At 38.0% G+C, this 16,390-nt stretch overlaps 1 protein-coding gene across 7 annotated transcripts in view, besides 14 other annotated features; it reads left to right on the top strand.

The window, feature by feature from the left end:
* Positions 1-1,259: part of a mobile genetic element that runs on past the window's edge.
* The window catches only part of nolo (no long nerve cord), a 44,946-nt gene that overhangs the window by 21,350 nt on the left and 7,206 nt on the right, over positions 1-16,390 (top strand). For 4 of the 7 annotated variants that reach the window (NM_001259199.2, NM_001299197.1, NM_001042909.3 and 1 more), the window contains exons 8-16: positions 5,109-5,238; positions 5,626-5,728; positions 5,860-5,955; positions 7,314-7,511; positions 7,573-7,853; positions 10,870-12,038; positions 12,106-12,217; positions 14,059-14,188; positions 14,904-15,026. In NM_001259199.2, coding sequence (NP_001246128.1) covers positions 5,109-5,238; positions 5,626-5,728; positions 5,860-5,955; positions 7,314-7,511; positions 7,573-7,853; positions 10,870-12,038; positions 12,106-12,217; positions 14,059-14,188; positions 14,904-15,026 — 2,342 coding nt within the window. Of the gene's footprint in view, positions 1-5,108; positions 5,239-5,625; positions 5,729-5,859; positions 5,956-7,313; positions 7,512-7,572; positions 7,854-10,869; positions 12,039-12,105; positions 12,218-14,058; positions 14,189-14,667; positions 14,816-14,903; positions 15,027-16,390 lie in introns of those variants that run through there. The other 3 variants (NM_165397.3, NM_165396.3, NM_001299198.1) reach the window with 3 other exon arrangements.
* Positions 1,263-2,320: a mobile genetic element.
* Positions 2,445-3,364: a mobile genetic element.
* Positions 3,381-3,518: a mobile genetic element.
* Positions 4,317-4,751: a mobile genetic element.
* Positions 5,378-5,512: a mobile genetic element.
* Positions 6,177-6,373: a mobile genetic element.
* Positions 9,297-9,363: a mobile genetic element.
* Positions 9,756-9,834: a mobile genetic element.
* Positions 9,835-9,920: a mobile genetic element.
* Positions 10,101-10,261: a mobile genetic element.
* Positions 10,334-10,658: a mobile genetic element.
* Positions 12,464-12,514: a mobile genetic element.
* Positions 12,605-12,927: a mobile genetic element.

Here is a 16,390-nt window from a genome sequence, read left to right on the forward strand (position 1 = left end):
AACATAAAGTCCCAAAATTATCAATATTTTCTAAAAAGTGTGTTTGGTTAAGGTAATTCATATATTTAAAAGAGCAATAAATAAAAAAATCTATTTTAGTGGGTAGAGGACAGCACTGCTCCGAGGAGAAAGAATATTAATTCTTAAGCTAGGAAAGGAAGGAAAACCATATAAGGACATCCAAAAAACCCTTGAATGTTATGCCAAAATGGTATCCGATGCCAATAAATATGAATACAAGCCCGAAAACCGTAGTACCATACGTAAATCCACAGATATAGAGGATATAGAGGCCCACAGTTCGTTACAGCAAAGTCAATCCTTTTGCATCCTTTAGGGATATAAAGTCTGAGCTGAACTTGGGAATCAGCGACGTTACTATTAAGAGACGACTACTGAATCAAAATTTAAGTCAAGGAGTCCTACTTAGCCCAAGGCATATTGGGATATTGAGTAATATCCTTTGGACTGATGGGTACGACAGTATGTCCGACGATCTCCAAACACGGAGTACCACCCAAAACTCCCACTAGACTTTTAATTATGGTGGACCTAACATCCTGGGCTTGATTGTTTTTTACAATGGTATTAGTCCAAAACATATGATTTATGGTATTATAGACCAAAAAGCATATGTAAATATACTTAGTGATGTCTTACTGTTATGTACTGAATGGAATATGTCCTTAAAATCGACATTCCAACAGGATAATGATCCGAAACACACAAGCAAATCGGCTAAGAACAGATTCACCCAAAATAGAATAGATGCAATGCCGTGGCCAGCACCATCTTCTGATTTAAACCCGAATGAAAACCTGTAGGGGGACGTTAAACAATATGTGTCGAAGAACTCCCCGACGTCTAAGGCTCAGATATGGCAAGTTTTGCAGAATGCATGATATAAATTCCCCCCCCCCCCACCAGGACTTGGCGGACTCCAAACCGCGTAGGTGTAAGCCTGTGTTGGCTAACAGAGGCTATCCAACCAAGTATTAGATAATTAGATAATTTACACATTAAAAAAAAACTAAGTTCGTTCTGAACTTTGTTCTTATTTTTTCATAGCACTGCTATTTCAGTGAACACCAGAATTTATGCCTATTATGTTTTTTTAATCTATATTTCGAAATTATTGTTTAAAATTAAATACCCAATGATATTATAAAAAAATTTGCCCATTAAAACTGTAAATTATATGATTTTTTTATCCTAAACTCGCAGGTCTCAAGCACTGCTATTTTATGAACACAGCTGTAAGGAGCTCAAAGAAGCTGGGGTCGGAAAAATCGAATTTTTGAAATTTTAAAGCTGGAATCGTTTGCCCATTTTTTGCCCATGTTTGCCCACCAATTAGTTTTTTTGGCCACGTCCAGTTTTTGAGATATGAATTTTCGAAAATTTTTTCAAAAATTTCGTTTTTTTCAATTTTTTTTTTTAATCGCAATAACATCGTTTGCCCACCCTTTAGAATTTTGAAAAAATTTATACTTAGAAAATATAAGGCTTTTCAGTTTACCTCGGTCTATTCAGAGAGTAAATCGTTTGCCCATCTCTTAAAACCAAATATTATCAACAAAAAACGTTTGCCCAACCATTATTATTAGTTTTTATCGTTTGCCCACCCTTTAAAAAACCTTTAAAAATTTTTTTTTTCGATTGCCCACATTTAAAATACATCCAATTTCGTTAGCCCACCTCTTTAAAATAAAAATTTCCAATAAAAAACGTTTGCCCGCCATTTAAAAATAAATAATTTCGATTGCTATTGATTAATAGCAATATTTAGTTTTAAAAGGTGGGCAATCGAAATTATTTATTTTTAAATGGTGGGCAAACGTTTTTTATTGGAAATTTTTATTTTAAAGAGGTGGGCTAACGAAATTGGATGTATTTTAAATGTGGGCAATCGAAAAATTTTTTTTAAAGGTTTTTTAAAGGGTGGGCAAACGATGAAAACTAATAATAATGGTTGGGCAAACGTTTTTTGTTAATAATATTTGGTTTTAAGAGATGGGAAAACGATTTACTCTCTGAATAGACCGAGGTAAACATAAAAGCCTTATATTTTCTAAGTATAAATTTTTTCAAAATTCTAAAGGGTGGACAAACGATGTTATTGCGATTAAAAAAAAAAATTGAAAAAAGCGAAATTTTTGATTTTCGAAAATTTTCGAACTTTTTCGAAAATTCATATCTCAAAAACTGGACGTGGGCAAAAAAAACTAATTGGTGGGCAAACATGGGCAAAAAATGGGCAAACGATTCCAGCTTTCAAATTTCAAAATTTCGATTTTTCCGACCCCAGCTTCTTTGAGCTGCTGTAAGGCTATAAATTAATAAATAAATGCATACATTATGCCCGCTTTAATAGAACATCGATGTGCGAATAAATATTTGAATAAATCGTGCTGAAATAAATGTTAAAGAGTGATAAAATGGTATACTAGATTTGGTAAAAAGTATGTAACAGGCAGAAGGAACCGACCATATATATTAATATTTGTAATATTAAAGTAATATTTATTTATTATAACAAAGTTAAGTTTATGAGAATTAACACATGTGTAATATTTGACAGACTGAACTTCACGCAACAATGCTTCCATTGTCAACGACTGTCCGACTTGACTAATCGTTTCCGACCGACTTATCCGCTTTTTCACAACTCTTGTCTTATGTGCGTTCTTTTCGACTTCTCTTCTGCAACTTCACGACTTGACTACTTGGCGAAGACTGACCCTCCGACACGACTGACCCTCTGAAGTCCTCGACGACTTCTAAATACTTGACGACTTTAATCTATCTTCAAGATCTGCAACTGCTTCTTCGATCATTGCAGCCAACTGCTTTTCAAATCCAATCGATAGTTTCCTGCAGTGTTGCCGCATGTGTTATCGCGCTGCCATGACCATCATTGTTTACATATACATATATATATATATACGTATCTTCTTGATCTGTCCGTATGTCGGTCCGTCCTTATGAACGTCGAGATCTCAGGAACTATAAAAGCTTGGAGGTTACGACCATGCTGCCACTCCCACTCTAACGCCCACAAACCACCCAAAACTGCACGCCTACATTTTTGACAATTTTTTGGATATTTTTCATAATTTTATATTAATTTTATTTGCCAATTCTTATCTGGCCAATTTTTATCGGTATACCAAAAACAATGTGGCTACCCCCATCCTTTCACCAATAAAACGGTCACGCTAACACATTTAAACCATTTGTAAGTTATTTCTCATTTTATTTATCAATATAAAAATGATGAAATTTCGCGTTCGCATTCCAACTAGCTGAGTAACGGGTATCTGATACTCGGGGAACTTGACTACAGCATTCTCTCCTGTTTTTGTTTGAAATGCATTGCCTTTTTCTCATTTTATTCGCCAATATCTATCGATATCCCAGAATGATATACCAAATGATACAATTTCGACTTCTTATTTCCACTAGGCGAGTAACGGGGAAATCTGATAGTCGGGGAAATAAACTTAGCTTTTTCTCTTGTTCTATTTCTAGTGTCGTTCCGGGTGGTTAACTTACATACTCCAGTGACCTAGTCAATGATGGCTCTGACCGGCTGTAATTACGATGTGTATGTTTTACACATTTTGTGTAAACTTTATTTTGGTTTTTAACATTTAAGTGACAAATGTTAACTGCAGTGCACTGTTGAGTATATGGAGTCCTTAGGGGATTTTCAGCGCTTGGTCCACCCTTTAATTAAGGGTCACAGTGTGGTTCAACTCAGGCTAAAAGGGAGGAGTTGCTAAGAACATCGAAATGCTTTTACTCATGTTTGGCGCTGGGTACCCCTCTTGCACATTTCATGAATTCAATTGGGCTCAATTATCCATTTCTGTTTGGACAACTGCAATTATTTTTTTATTCTATTATTTTATTTTATACGTGACAGGTTATCAAATGTCGGTACGACTTTATTTCATTCTTTTCGAAGAATTTCCGCTTCTAACTAGAGGGGCTCAAAGCTGGGATATCTTTCATCTTATTGCCAACTGTGAGTTTTCATCACTTAGGATTAATAAATTGAGCTAGGCTTTTTATATCAATTGTTTCCGCAAAAGAATCAAAAGCTTATATTTTCTAATGAATTTACAACTGTAAAAAGTATTTAGAACGGCAATAAATACGTGAAGTACCAGTATTAAGAAATGTTTAAATTATTACCCTTTCTTGTAGAAATGTGCTTTCTTGAAAACAAGAAAGGGAAGTTTCTCAGCTAGTGGAAGTGCGGACGCGAAGTTTCAATATTTTTATGGCAGATCAATAGAAATTGGGAAAAATATCAGATACCCGTTACTCAGCTAGTGTAAATGTGAACGCGAATTTGCATAATTTTTCTTGGATATCGATAGATATCGGTGAATAAAATGCAAACAAATTCGTAACCTTTTTTGTAGGTGAAACTAGGGGCGTGGCTTCAGTGGCTTCAAGACAAACAACAAAACGAAGAAAAATCTAAACATTTTTCAAAAGTTCGGCCGTGGCAGTTTTGGACGGCTTTGGGGCGTTAGAGTGGGCGTGGCAATATGGATCGACAAATTTGCGCTGCGTCTTTGAGTCTGTGTGCTGAATCTCAACCTTCTAGGCTTTATAGTTCCTGAGATCTCGACTCGGCTATTAATCATGATCAAGAATATATATTCTTTATATATTCGGAAACGCTTCCTTCAGCATGTTACATCTTTTTTAACGAATCTCCACGAGTAACGGGTATAATAAACGGAATTAAAAAAGTGTAACAGTTTTGGGCGGCTTGTGGTATACGTATACTTTATATACTTTATAGGGTCGGAAACAAACGTTACCCTACAAGTAACGGGAATAATATTACTATACGTACCTTATTTAATCTTTTAAAAATTATTAATATTGAACGCTATCTTTTTTGAATGACTTTAATACTAATGCTGATATAAAAGTGGGCCTTCCCTTATAAGCTACTCCCTTTATTGAACATGAAAAGAAAAAAAAAATTATAATAATACGAGTTTTATCGTTCACTAACAAATTTTCCCTTTTCGCTTTCCGTTTTTTCGGTCTCCACGGATTTTTTTGTTCATCCTATGCCACAGGTTACAAAATGTCCCGTCCAATATGCAGGAATCGCCTAACCAACGCCGATGTCGATGATACGCTCTGCAGCGTTACTAATCGTCCGGAGGCGTCGGTGGAACAATGTAATACACACAGTTGTCCTCCCCGGTAAGTAATATCTTTGCTGGTTATAAACTTATTAAAAAAGCACCATATTCGAAATTTTTAAAACAATATCGAGTTCTTTGGACAGGATTGTCTGATTTAAATATTAGGTTTGAATTTGGATAAGTGATGCGATACTTTTTATACCCGTTACGCGTTGAGTAGATTCGTTGAAAAGTATTTAACAGGCAGGGGGAAACGTTTCCGACCAAAATAAAGAATATTTATTTTTGATTAGGATCAATGGCCGAGTCGAACTGCCCCTGTCCGTCTGTCCTAACCATTTATTTTCCCCACCCTATCGTGTGCCATTGACTGCTTATGGCCACTATTCATTTATTTTCTGTGCAGCTAGTTCGCCAATTGTACTTAACATCTTTAAATTCTTAGGTGGATAGCAGACGATTGGAGCACTTGCAGCCGCCTTTGTGGTCACGGCTACCGTGAGCGGATGGTTGTCTGTGCCGAGGAGTCGAACGGCATCAAGACGAGGGTGAGTGTTAGGAATAGCTTCCATAAAGGTCATGTGGTGTTGACAAAGTCACCGATGATTTTGCGTACGGCAATGGTGGGGAGCGTCAACACGTTATTGTCGTGTTATTTATACTCTGTCTTTTCCAACAGGTGGCCGATATCATGTGCCGCACACCCAAGCCACCAACACAAGAGACCTGCATTATCGAGGAGTGTCCGCACTGGGAGGTCGAAGACTGGACCGGTGTAAGTACTTTGGATCTCAGCCTATTTCCCACCAAGTTGTCTAACAACCACACGCCTTGAGCGCTGCACAAGAAACTGTAGGAGCCAAACCTAGGCGCAGGACCGCAGTACTATACCTTGCACCTTGACTATGTCAGAATAAGCGTACAGAGGTCTCTCATTTTATGCACCGGATATGTGTCTATGATTGGAAGATGCTGTTTGCAAGCTGATCTAGCAAATTATACCCGTTACTCGTAGAGTAAAAGGGTATGTTAGATTCGTTGAAAAGTATGTAATACGCAGAATGAAGCGTTTCCGACTATATAAAGTATATATATTCTATCAGGATCAATAGCCGCGTCGACTAGCAATGTCCGTCTGTCCGTATGAACGTCGAGATCTCAGGAACTATAAAAGCTAGAAGGTTGAGATGCAGATGAAAGGAGTAAATCTTGAATTTAATCTTTAATTAATTTTACCAATTCTAAATTGTTCAGACTTCCTGGGCAGACATTTTTTCAAAATTAAAAATTACTATATATATGTAATATTCCCATAGTATTTGAAATTCGAGTAAGCTTTTCTTACCTTCTTCCGCACTGGATATTACTTTGCTTTGTGACTCGTTATAACCTGCTCGCCTCTAGACAGAATGGCCTGAGTATGAAACAGCGGCAGTTTCGTTGCCACCGGGTGTCTGCTTAAGTTTGTTCCTTAGTTCCCATTCTCACCTCACGTGCTTCCTTCTCCTGTTACCATGCATTTTCAATGTGTTTTTTTGTTTTTTTGTACTTCTACTTTATTAGGCTCAACAAGCCAAAACCTCTTTTACGTAGGGGAACTTATGAGGACCGCTTGGGGTGTTAAGTTTTTACGTTACTCAATTGATTTGTTTAAAGACTTTTTCTGAATGGTATTTAACGCCTGCTACTGTTAGATTTCTTTAAATTTGGGACAACCTTAGTGCAATTAAGAGTAAAAGGTATAACAAGTTAACGTTTATATCCAGTAAAACGGGCAACGAAAGAAGAATTATATTGAATTTATAACAATGAAGCTGCGGATGCATCGTTACGCATACGCCCCGTGGCACGACGCAACGCAGACAATATGGGAATTGGCATTTGTATGCTTGTAACGGGCACGTGGCACTGCGATGTGGTTAAATGACTGTGTGTGAAGAAGGGGAATGTAGGGAGTATAGGGGACTTTAGTTGGATTTGGCTTTTCGTTTGTGAGCCACGTCACTGAAAACATTTGCTAAGGAGAAGCAAATTTTGTCATGTTGCGGCTCATCCATTGTGATGGCGAAAAGAGGCGTATTGAAATAATTTAAAATGCTCACGGAAGCCACACCTCCCTCTTTTAAATCACAGTGTTCGGTTTCCTGCGGACAGGGTATACAAATGCGAGGCGTCGAGTGCAAATCGACAGACGGCAGCCTGAGCGCGAAGTGTGATCCACTTACAAAGCCGGGCAGCATGCAGCAGTGCTCCACCGGAATTCATTGCGGCGGATCGTTGAACAAAGTTGGTGGCACCATCATCGTAGGCAGCAGCCGGTCACTTAACGAAGTAAGTCCGTCAGAAAGCTTAGCGACTCTTTTTCAATCGGCTGCTAAAACTTCCAACCTAGCGATCGGAGCGACAGTTGGACAGCTCGGATGCAGATGAAGACAACGAGGACGAAAATGATGAGGGCGATGATGTGGACGACCTGGAATCGGGACAGGATACAGATGATGGCGAAGGATTGTCATATGCTGATCAACCTTTGCTTTACGCTCATCGCACACAGAGTCGACTGAATCAGGAAGCCCCAGATGAGCCGCGCACCATGCATCTAATGAACGGAAATTCAAACAATAATTTCAATCGGGGAGAGGACGAGTCAGAGGGACCATCACTTGATCCCACGTGAGTATGGGGTGATTTATTATTTTAAGGTCGATTTTCTTGAGTGCCAGGAGTGCTAGTAAGATTTTTCCAAATTTTGTTGGCATAGCGATAGAAATTGGAAATATTTTGTTTAAACTTGCCGAAGTTAGATTTTTCTAATATACAACTAAAAATTTGTGACCTTTAGTATCATTCATTGATTGTAGTATCAATATTGTACATGCTTAACTGGTGGCACGCCTTGGTGTGATTACTTGTGTCCTTTGGGACATGAGATACTTTGCCTACTTGGGGTTTTAGATTGGAGCATTATCTTAAAGGCACCACTTGACATATTCCAACTGTAAATTTGGCTTTGAGCATTATTGACACCTTAAATTAAGTTAAAAGAGTTCTGAACCAGAACTGGTGTAGATTGTACATAAGTTCGGCGAGTGTCCCTAATGACAACTAACGTGCACATTGTATTTATTCGAAAACGATACAAATTCCAGAGTTAAGCCTTTCCAGACATATTGGAGACTCACCTCAACAGGAAAGTACATATTGTAGTATACACAGTATACATATAATTATTTAGCAAAACAAAGGAAATCATTTGTATTAAATGGTCAAAGTCAAGTGCTTTTATCCGATTATTGCCGCGTGCACATTTCTCAGGCGATGTATTAAATGACAGCTCATACTATAGATCCCTGTTATACCACTTGATTACGTACCAAAGTGGGGTACTAGGTCCATGAAAATTGCGTTGGCGATTTCAAATCTTGAATCTTGCCTTGATTATTATTATTATTACTAGTATTTCTGGCGATTTGAATATTTTTAAAAATGAAAAAACAAAATAAAAATTTTCTAAGCAGCGAGTTTAATCGATTTTTTTTCTAATTTCTTCGGAAATTAGTAGTATTATTAATATAAATGCAGAATGTTGTACGGAAAGTAGTATGTATTACTTTTCTCCGATAAAATGATACAATATAATAATTTCATAATATCTTAAACACCGACGTGACCTTTTCCAAAGAGTAACAAAAATGCGGTGTACTTATAGTTTTCCAAAATTTTCGCTTAGCTTAAACTGTGCCAATCTGGCGCCGCCAAAAAGGCGCGACATTGTGCCGCCACCAAAACCTTGGCCTCTGATGCCGGTTTTGCAAAAAAAAGGCCGTAAAAAGCTTAGAGATGGCAGCGCGCCAGTCAGCCAAACAAAGAAAAACTAGAGAAAGAATATCCTAGCCTACGCGCCGCGACGATTACGAAATCAGCACTGAGAAAAAATAAGAAACAAAGATCTCTAAGTAAATGTAATAAAATAAATCAATTTAGATTTTGAGTAGCACGGCCTATAATAACAAAAATGTCATAAATGTAACAGGCGCTGAAAATTCAGTAACGCCGAGTGATAAGGAAAATATGAAAATAAAATAAATTGATGCGTTTTTTTGTACACACTCTCTCAGAGAGAACACTATATTCGCATTCCTCGACTATCAGATACCCTATATCTAACTAGCAGGAGTGTGAACAAGAAGTTTCAACATTTTATTATTTTTTGTCCATGGTCCATGGTATTATTTTTTGTCTGCGCAGCCTGGCCCACTTAGGGCATCATGCTAAGATGTCTACATCCAGATGGCACCGCATCGCCATTCTGTCCAGCGGATTTGTTAGCCGTATTTTGTAACCATTAGGGCGGTGGAACCGAACGGAAGCTTTTCCGACTATAAATATGTATATATTTCTGATCAAGTTCAACCGCCGAGTCAATCTGACGATGTCAGTCCGTATCAACGCTTCACGGATAACGGAAACTAATAAAGCTAGAGATATTATATCTCTAGATTAGATATTAGATATGAAGATTCCAGACGCATATACGCAGGGCAAGTATATTATACCCACACCCAACGGCTTGAGCCAGAGCCGGATTCTAAAGCGTGCACCCGCAAGTACAGGTTCCCTTCCCTTCCATCAATTTATTTCCTTACACGTTACAAACGGCATCATGTCTTTTAGGTGCCGACGGGCTTCAGCGAGGTTGTTGTCGCTAAGCGCAACGATTTGGCGTTGTAATTTTTTATTTACTATATTATTTGTTGGTTTTTATTTATTAAAGTTTTTAGAGTTTACGAGAGTTTTCAGGGTATAATCTCTTAGATAAACGAATATTTAAAATTTTTTAAATTGAATTTTGTAGTAGTTTTATTTTATTTTAACTTGTTTTAACTTCTTGTAGTTTTTATTTCGAATAATAAGCCTCAATGCTTAAAGAATATTGTATTGTAAACTTGGATCCTTAAGTTTAGAAGATTCAAAGAGAGCAGGCAAAGCTGCTTAGGTCAGGCTTTAGGATTTGTTTACAAGAACGGCTAAGTGCTGTTTATTAGAATGTTTATTGGAACGTATACTGCGCATACGCATACTTCATTATTCGAAATAATGAATTGGCCGGTGTGGGTGGCGCAAAAATACGTCACTATATACTATATATATGTTTATACCCGTTACTCGTGGAGTAAAAGGGTACAATAGATTCGTTGAAAAGTATGTAACATGCAAAGGGAAGCGTTTCCGACCATATAAAGTATATATATTCTTGATCTGGATCAATAGCCGCGTCGATCTAGCCATGTCCGTCTGTCCTTTTCACAGTTTTGTTAGTCGTGTAAATTTCTATCGGTTTAGCAAAAAAACTTTGAAACGCTCACTCTAACGACCACAAAAAACTGTCGCGCCCACACTTTTAAAATATGATTTGATGTTTTTCTTGTTAGTCTCGTAAATTTCTAACGGTTTGCCAAAAAACTTTTTGTCACGCCCACTCTAACTTCTAACGTTTTTATAGTCTACTATAGCGCGCTCTGTTGTATAAAAATGTACTATTGGAAGGCCGATTCATTAATACTGTATATATTTTATTTATTTGATGATTAACGGGTATCTCATTCTTCCCAGCGGCATCCTTTTTTGATGGTATAATGTGAAATTACCTAAATATTTATTTTTGATTTTCTTTTTTTATTATACACAGCTACATCAAGGACAATGAGTGGTCCCCATGTAGCGTTACCTGTGGGGAAGGAATCCGCCGGCGCACCTACAACTGCAAGATTTTCCTTGAATACTCTCGAACGGTGGCCACCGTTAATGATTCGTTGTGCGAGGGAAAAAAGCCACATGACGAAGTAGAGCGGTGTGTGGAGGATCCGTGCATGCTACCCTCCCACGGCTTTGACGACCAGTTCCCCCGTGATTCCATTAAAGTGGGTGTGTCGGAACCGGGTAAGACGTATGTCTGGCGGGAACAGGGATACACCTCCTGCAGTGCCTCCTGTCTCGGCGGTGTCGAGGAACTGATAATCAACTGCGTTAGAGAAGATAATGGTAGGGTGGTGTCGCCCTTTCTCTGTTCCCCGGAAACCAAGCCGGAGGCCAGGGTTCGTACCTGCAACGACCGTCCCTGCCCACCCAGATGGAACTACTCAGACTACACACCCTGCTCCAAGAGCTGTGGCATTGGCATCAAGACCCGCGAGGTGCAGTGCATCCACGAGGTTACGCGCGGAGGGGACAACACAATGGTGGTGCCGAACAGTATGTGCCCACAGCCACCACCAGCAGATCGGCAGTACTGCAACGTTCTCGATTGCCCCGTACGTTGGGAAGTCGGTGAGTGGAGCAAGTGCTCCCATACGTGTGGCTATGGGTTTAAGGATCGCAAGGTGGAGTGCAAGCAGATAATGGCGCAAGAGCACAAGATCGAACGACCCGAATCGATGTGTCCGAGTGCTAAGCCGGCGGACAAAAAGCCCTGCAATGTGAAGCCCTGCCCGCCGGAAGATCCCAAGCCAGTCATCCAGATCAACAACTCAACACACATCCAGCACGACCCCAAGAAGACCAAGATCACCCTTAAAGTGGGCGGCGCTGGACTTGTTTTCTTCGGCACCCAGGTAAAGATCAAGTGTCCCGTGAAGCGGTACAACCGCACCAAGATCAAGTGGAGCAAGGATCACAAGCCGCTGCAGCGTTCGCGAAAGTACAAAGTGTCGAAGAAGGGAGCCCTGCGTATACTTGATATTACGTTTCGCGATGCAGGGGTGTACTCCTGCCACGCCGGTCTCAGCTCCGCAGAAATAAGCATCGAAGTGAAGGCCAAGCCAGGACAGCAGATTGAGGAGCTGGAACAACAGGAAACTGGTTAGTTATCCTATCTGGTTTTGATATACTCTTTTGGCTAAGTAACGCGTTTATATCGCTTTTTCAGAACGATTGGTGCGTGAGAAAAGTGGCACAGAGGCTCTCACCTCTGCGGATATGAAGTCCGCTGATGGAACTGGGACTTCCACTGCGGTGGGACCTAATAGCCACGTTAACGGGTAAGCAAGCAATCTGTCATGGATCAGTCGGCAAAGCTTTTTTTTTTATAATTATGCCCTACTTGTAGAGTAAAAGGATATACTCGTTTTGTTAAACAGTAACTTACAGATAGAAGGAAGCCTTTCCAAGCATATAAAATATATCTGGTCATGTCCCTCAGCCTGTGTATCACAGGCACTATAAAAGCTAGAACGTTGTGACTAGGCAGGCAGATTCCAGATTGGCTGGTTGGTTTTGCCAATTTCTTCGTACTTCCACTAGATAAGTAATGGGTATCTAATGGTCAGGAAACTCGAAGAGAACACGATGTGGTTGGTAGATAGTGCAAGAAATGAATAGATGTCATTCGACACAATTTAATTTAATAAAAAGAACACATAAAGGGTTCAGCTAGTGGAAATGTGAACGCGAAATTTCATAGTTTCTCTGGGATATCGATAGATATTGGGCAATAAAATACGAAAGTTCAAAAGTGTGGGCGTGCCCGTTTTGGGCGTTTTGTAGGTGTAAGGAGGGGCGTGGCCAAATTGTTTTTAGTATACCGATTGAAATTCAAACAATATAACTGAGAAAAATCAAAACACTTTTCAAAAGTGTGAGCGTGGCAGTTTTGGTCTGTTTGTGGACGTTTTTGCCCAATCGATAGAAATGTACAAGACTAATAAAAATATGAAAAACTATAAAATGTCAAATGTGTGGGCGTGGCAGTATTCCTGATCAAAAAAAAAAAAAAAAACGTTATATACTTTTCAACGAATTCAGTACAGAACTTTACGAGTAAAGGATATAGCTAGGGAAAAAAGTTTTTTTTTTGTGGATTTCCCGATATCAAGTCTAACGACATGGCTTAAAGACACTAGAATAATTCTAGAATTCTAGTGTCTTTGCATTTACCAAGTAAATATTTTCAGAAAGCGTACCAATCGATTAAATTCTTTATATTGTATTTATATGTAGACAAGTAAAAAAACATTTTTTATTGCATCAACACTTTTTTGATATTAAAACTTTTGGATGTTGTTTTTTACTTAGTCAAAAGGGTTTGACTATAAAATATACACAGGGTCGGCGGTAACGGAAGCAAACGTAACTATTACATACATTTCAAAAAAAAAAGTTTTGCAGTAGTTATACAAAATCTGTAAAAAAGTATTTACATACAAACAGATTTTCGAGAAAATATGGTTACTTAAATGGTTTGCCAAATGGTTTGTACCTCTTAGGTCAGGGTCACAAGAAAAGTTGGCTTATCGTCTAGGTTCACGTTACTTAATGAATGCGTCATCCAAGTGTTGTTGACTGGACTTTATGCAATAAAATTGTAATAACCTTTTATAACCGAAAATAAAAAAATAAATAACCTAAAAATGTTGTTTGTAAACAACAACAAGACATATTAAAGCCATACGGCTTGAAGGGTTTAAACATATTGGTTATATTACATATTACATACCTAATGAATGTAAATTGGTAAGTAGTAAAGGAAATTCATTTTATTTTCGACGCAATCATTTACTTTTCGTTCCGGTCTTGTTTGCTTTCTACAATATAAAGAAATAATTACCATTTTAAATTAATATTAATATATTTAATATGTTGACTTACGTTATTTTTTATTATTTCTTGTTATACCTTTCAAGCTGTATTGCTTTTAATATACCTTCTATGCTCGAAAACTATAGTTCAGAACTGTTTTAAATATTGCGATCTCGTATATACCCACTTGGCCTTGTGGGTTGTGCACGGAAATTCCCATTTGACATCTTTTACGTCAAAGACTGAGCTGTAAGCCTCGTCTAATAGCGTACATCTTATGCCGCTTTCCTCCACATTTTTCCAGTTCGGCACAACAGCATGGTTCGCGTCGCAGGCAGCAGCAGTCGGAGCGATTGCAGAACGGGAGGGAACGGAGCCGGAGACCCAAGTCCGATGGAGTTCAGCATGCGGATAGCAGCATTATGGAAGACGATGTGAGTATTGGAAACGTTATGATTATCCCACTCGATCAACGTCATTGCCGGGCTTACGTTTTAAATATGTTGGAACGTTGCCCCCTTTAATGTTTACACAATTTCGTCGTGTATGCACTCAAGTCGGTTTCTTTTGTCCCGTGTCAACATCTTCGTGATTTCATAGTTTTCCTCATATAAACGAAAGAAATATCTTTGCCAACTGTCAGATTTTTATGTGGCTGTCTCTGTATCTGTATGACTATATATATGACCATATAGAGATAACGTTTGCGTGAGCGTAAACTAGACTACAACAAAAGCTGAGGTATTAATTGGCAAAACTTTCTTGCTGTGTCAACCTGGTCAAATCTCTGTTTGTCTGCTTTACTACTTCATACTCGTATATTGTTGTATAAATGTTAAAGATATTTATGCAGACGTTTATGTAAATATATCTATAATACATTTGTTTCCGAACTTAATGCATTCGCTTTCAGGTTGAACCGTTTTAACAGCTCCACAGTATTCCCCCGTTCCCATTAACAAACCTGACTTCATCTCGCCCAGCACAATCTCCCATAATATATTACGCTCATATCCATAACTTTAAGTCGAAACATATTGCTAATAAATAACGCCGCACTTAATAACTATTCTCGCCATATTTCTTTCTTAACCCAACCCAATCCCCGTCCAATACATATATATCTACCTGTGAGGGTGGCATCTGCAGCTTTCGCAATTAGTGCAATCCGAGGACAGAATACCACAGCCGGCGAGTGCCAGTAGCGGCGGTAGTCGCACCAGGACGCTGCTGGCTATGCCATATTTCCAGGCTCTGCTTAGCAATCTCCAGGTGAGACGCATCCCTTTGCACCCCCAGCCTTGCTTGATTCGATTACTTCAGTATCCGGCAATACTCTGTGCGCCATATTTCGTTTTTATTTGACCAATCTCGCATTTTGATGGCAACTGTTTTTGTTTAGGGTCATTTCGTTCATTCGATGTTTTCGGTACATTTGGTTTGTTTGCTTTGATTGAATGAATTCTGCAGTGCACACACATTTTGGTATCTGTAAATCACATTAAATACATCTCTGTAAACCCACCGCAAAAAAATTATAGCACGTCAAATTTTAAATACACCATTCAATGCACTACGTTGTACATTTTTATTTATTGATCGACAGATGGTGCGACTGTTTAATCAAAATGTATTTATTTGTATGTGAAATGCGATAAAAAATAACTTTAATAAAATCTAACGTTCAGCAATGAAAAAACAGTGAATGCTTTCTAACGAAATAAAACAAATTCAAATTTTACCGGGTACAAGAGAGTTAACCGCCAATTCGACCAAATAAAATTATTAAGCCTTAAGTGATATATATATTATAAACACGATATGTTTTATCAAAGGCTTGGCGTGCTTTCAAATTATTTTTACGATTCGTTCTGTGCTTTTTAGTGATGTTTTTATGTTTCCCACTCTTAACAATAACTTACCAACTTTGTCTTTCTATTTTGAAAATCGTAACATAAATATATTTCTTTACTGTTCCGTTATTCGGGGCCCTGTGAAAATATTGTACAACACATACAACATCTAAAAATAACACTACGGGAACCATTTTCGAATATACCGTAAACATAACAAAAAAACGTAGGTAAACTTTATACAATTACCACCACAATGCCTGATTCCACTCGAAAACGAGCTTTTTACTCCACTCCCAGCGCGTAAACAGTTTATCTGAAACTTTATATTTTCTTAGCGTTGAGGAATTTAATTGGTACCAAATAATTTTAATTACGAATTTTTTTATAATAATTTTCTCTTCTTTCTAATAATCTGAAAAGAGAGAACTTTTTGCGCGCTTGTCATTTAAGGAATGCTTATCTTTTGTTTTTTGCATTTTTTATACCCTTTTTTTATAATTCCCCTGTCGTTATTATATATAATTAATGCCACTACTTCATTTCAGTAATTAATGATTGTAGAATTTGTTTATCTTTATCGATATGTGTAAAAACATATGTTTTATGGGAAATGCATTTTATGTTCTATGTATTTGTTATTTTTTAAACAAACAAAAAACAACCCTTAAAAATTGTAATTCTGTTCTAATTAAGTGAAGTTCGGTACTTACAATGATCAGAATATATATTATTTATCAAATATTTAGCCACGTCATGAAAAACATCATACCCAGCTTCAGT

This window comes from Drosophila melanogaster, chromosome 2L, assembly GCF_000001215.4.
Source record: "Drosophila melanogaster chromosome 2L".
Taxonomy (NCBI): Eukaryota; Metazoa; Arthropoda; class Insecta; order Diptera; family Drosophilidae; genus Drosophila; species Drosophila melanogaster.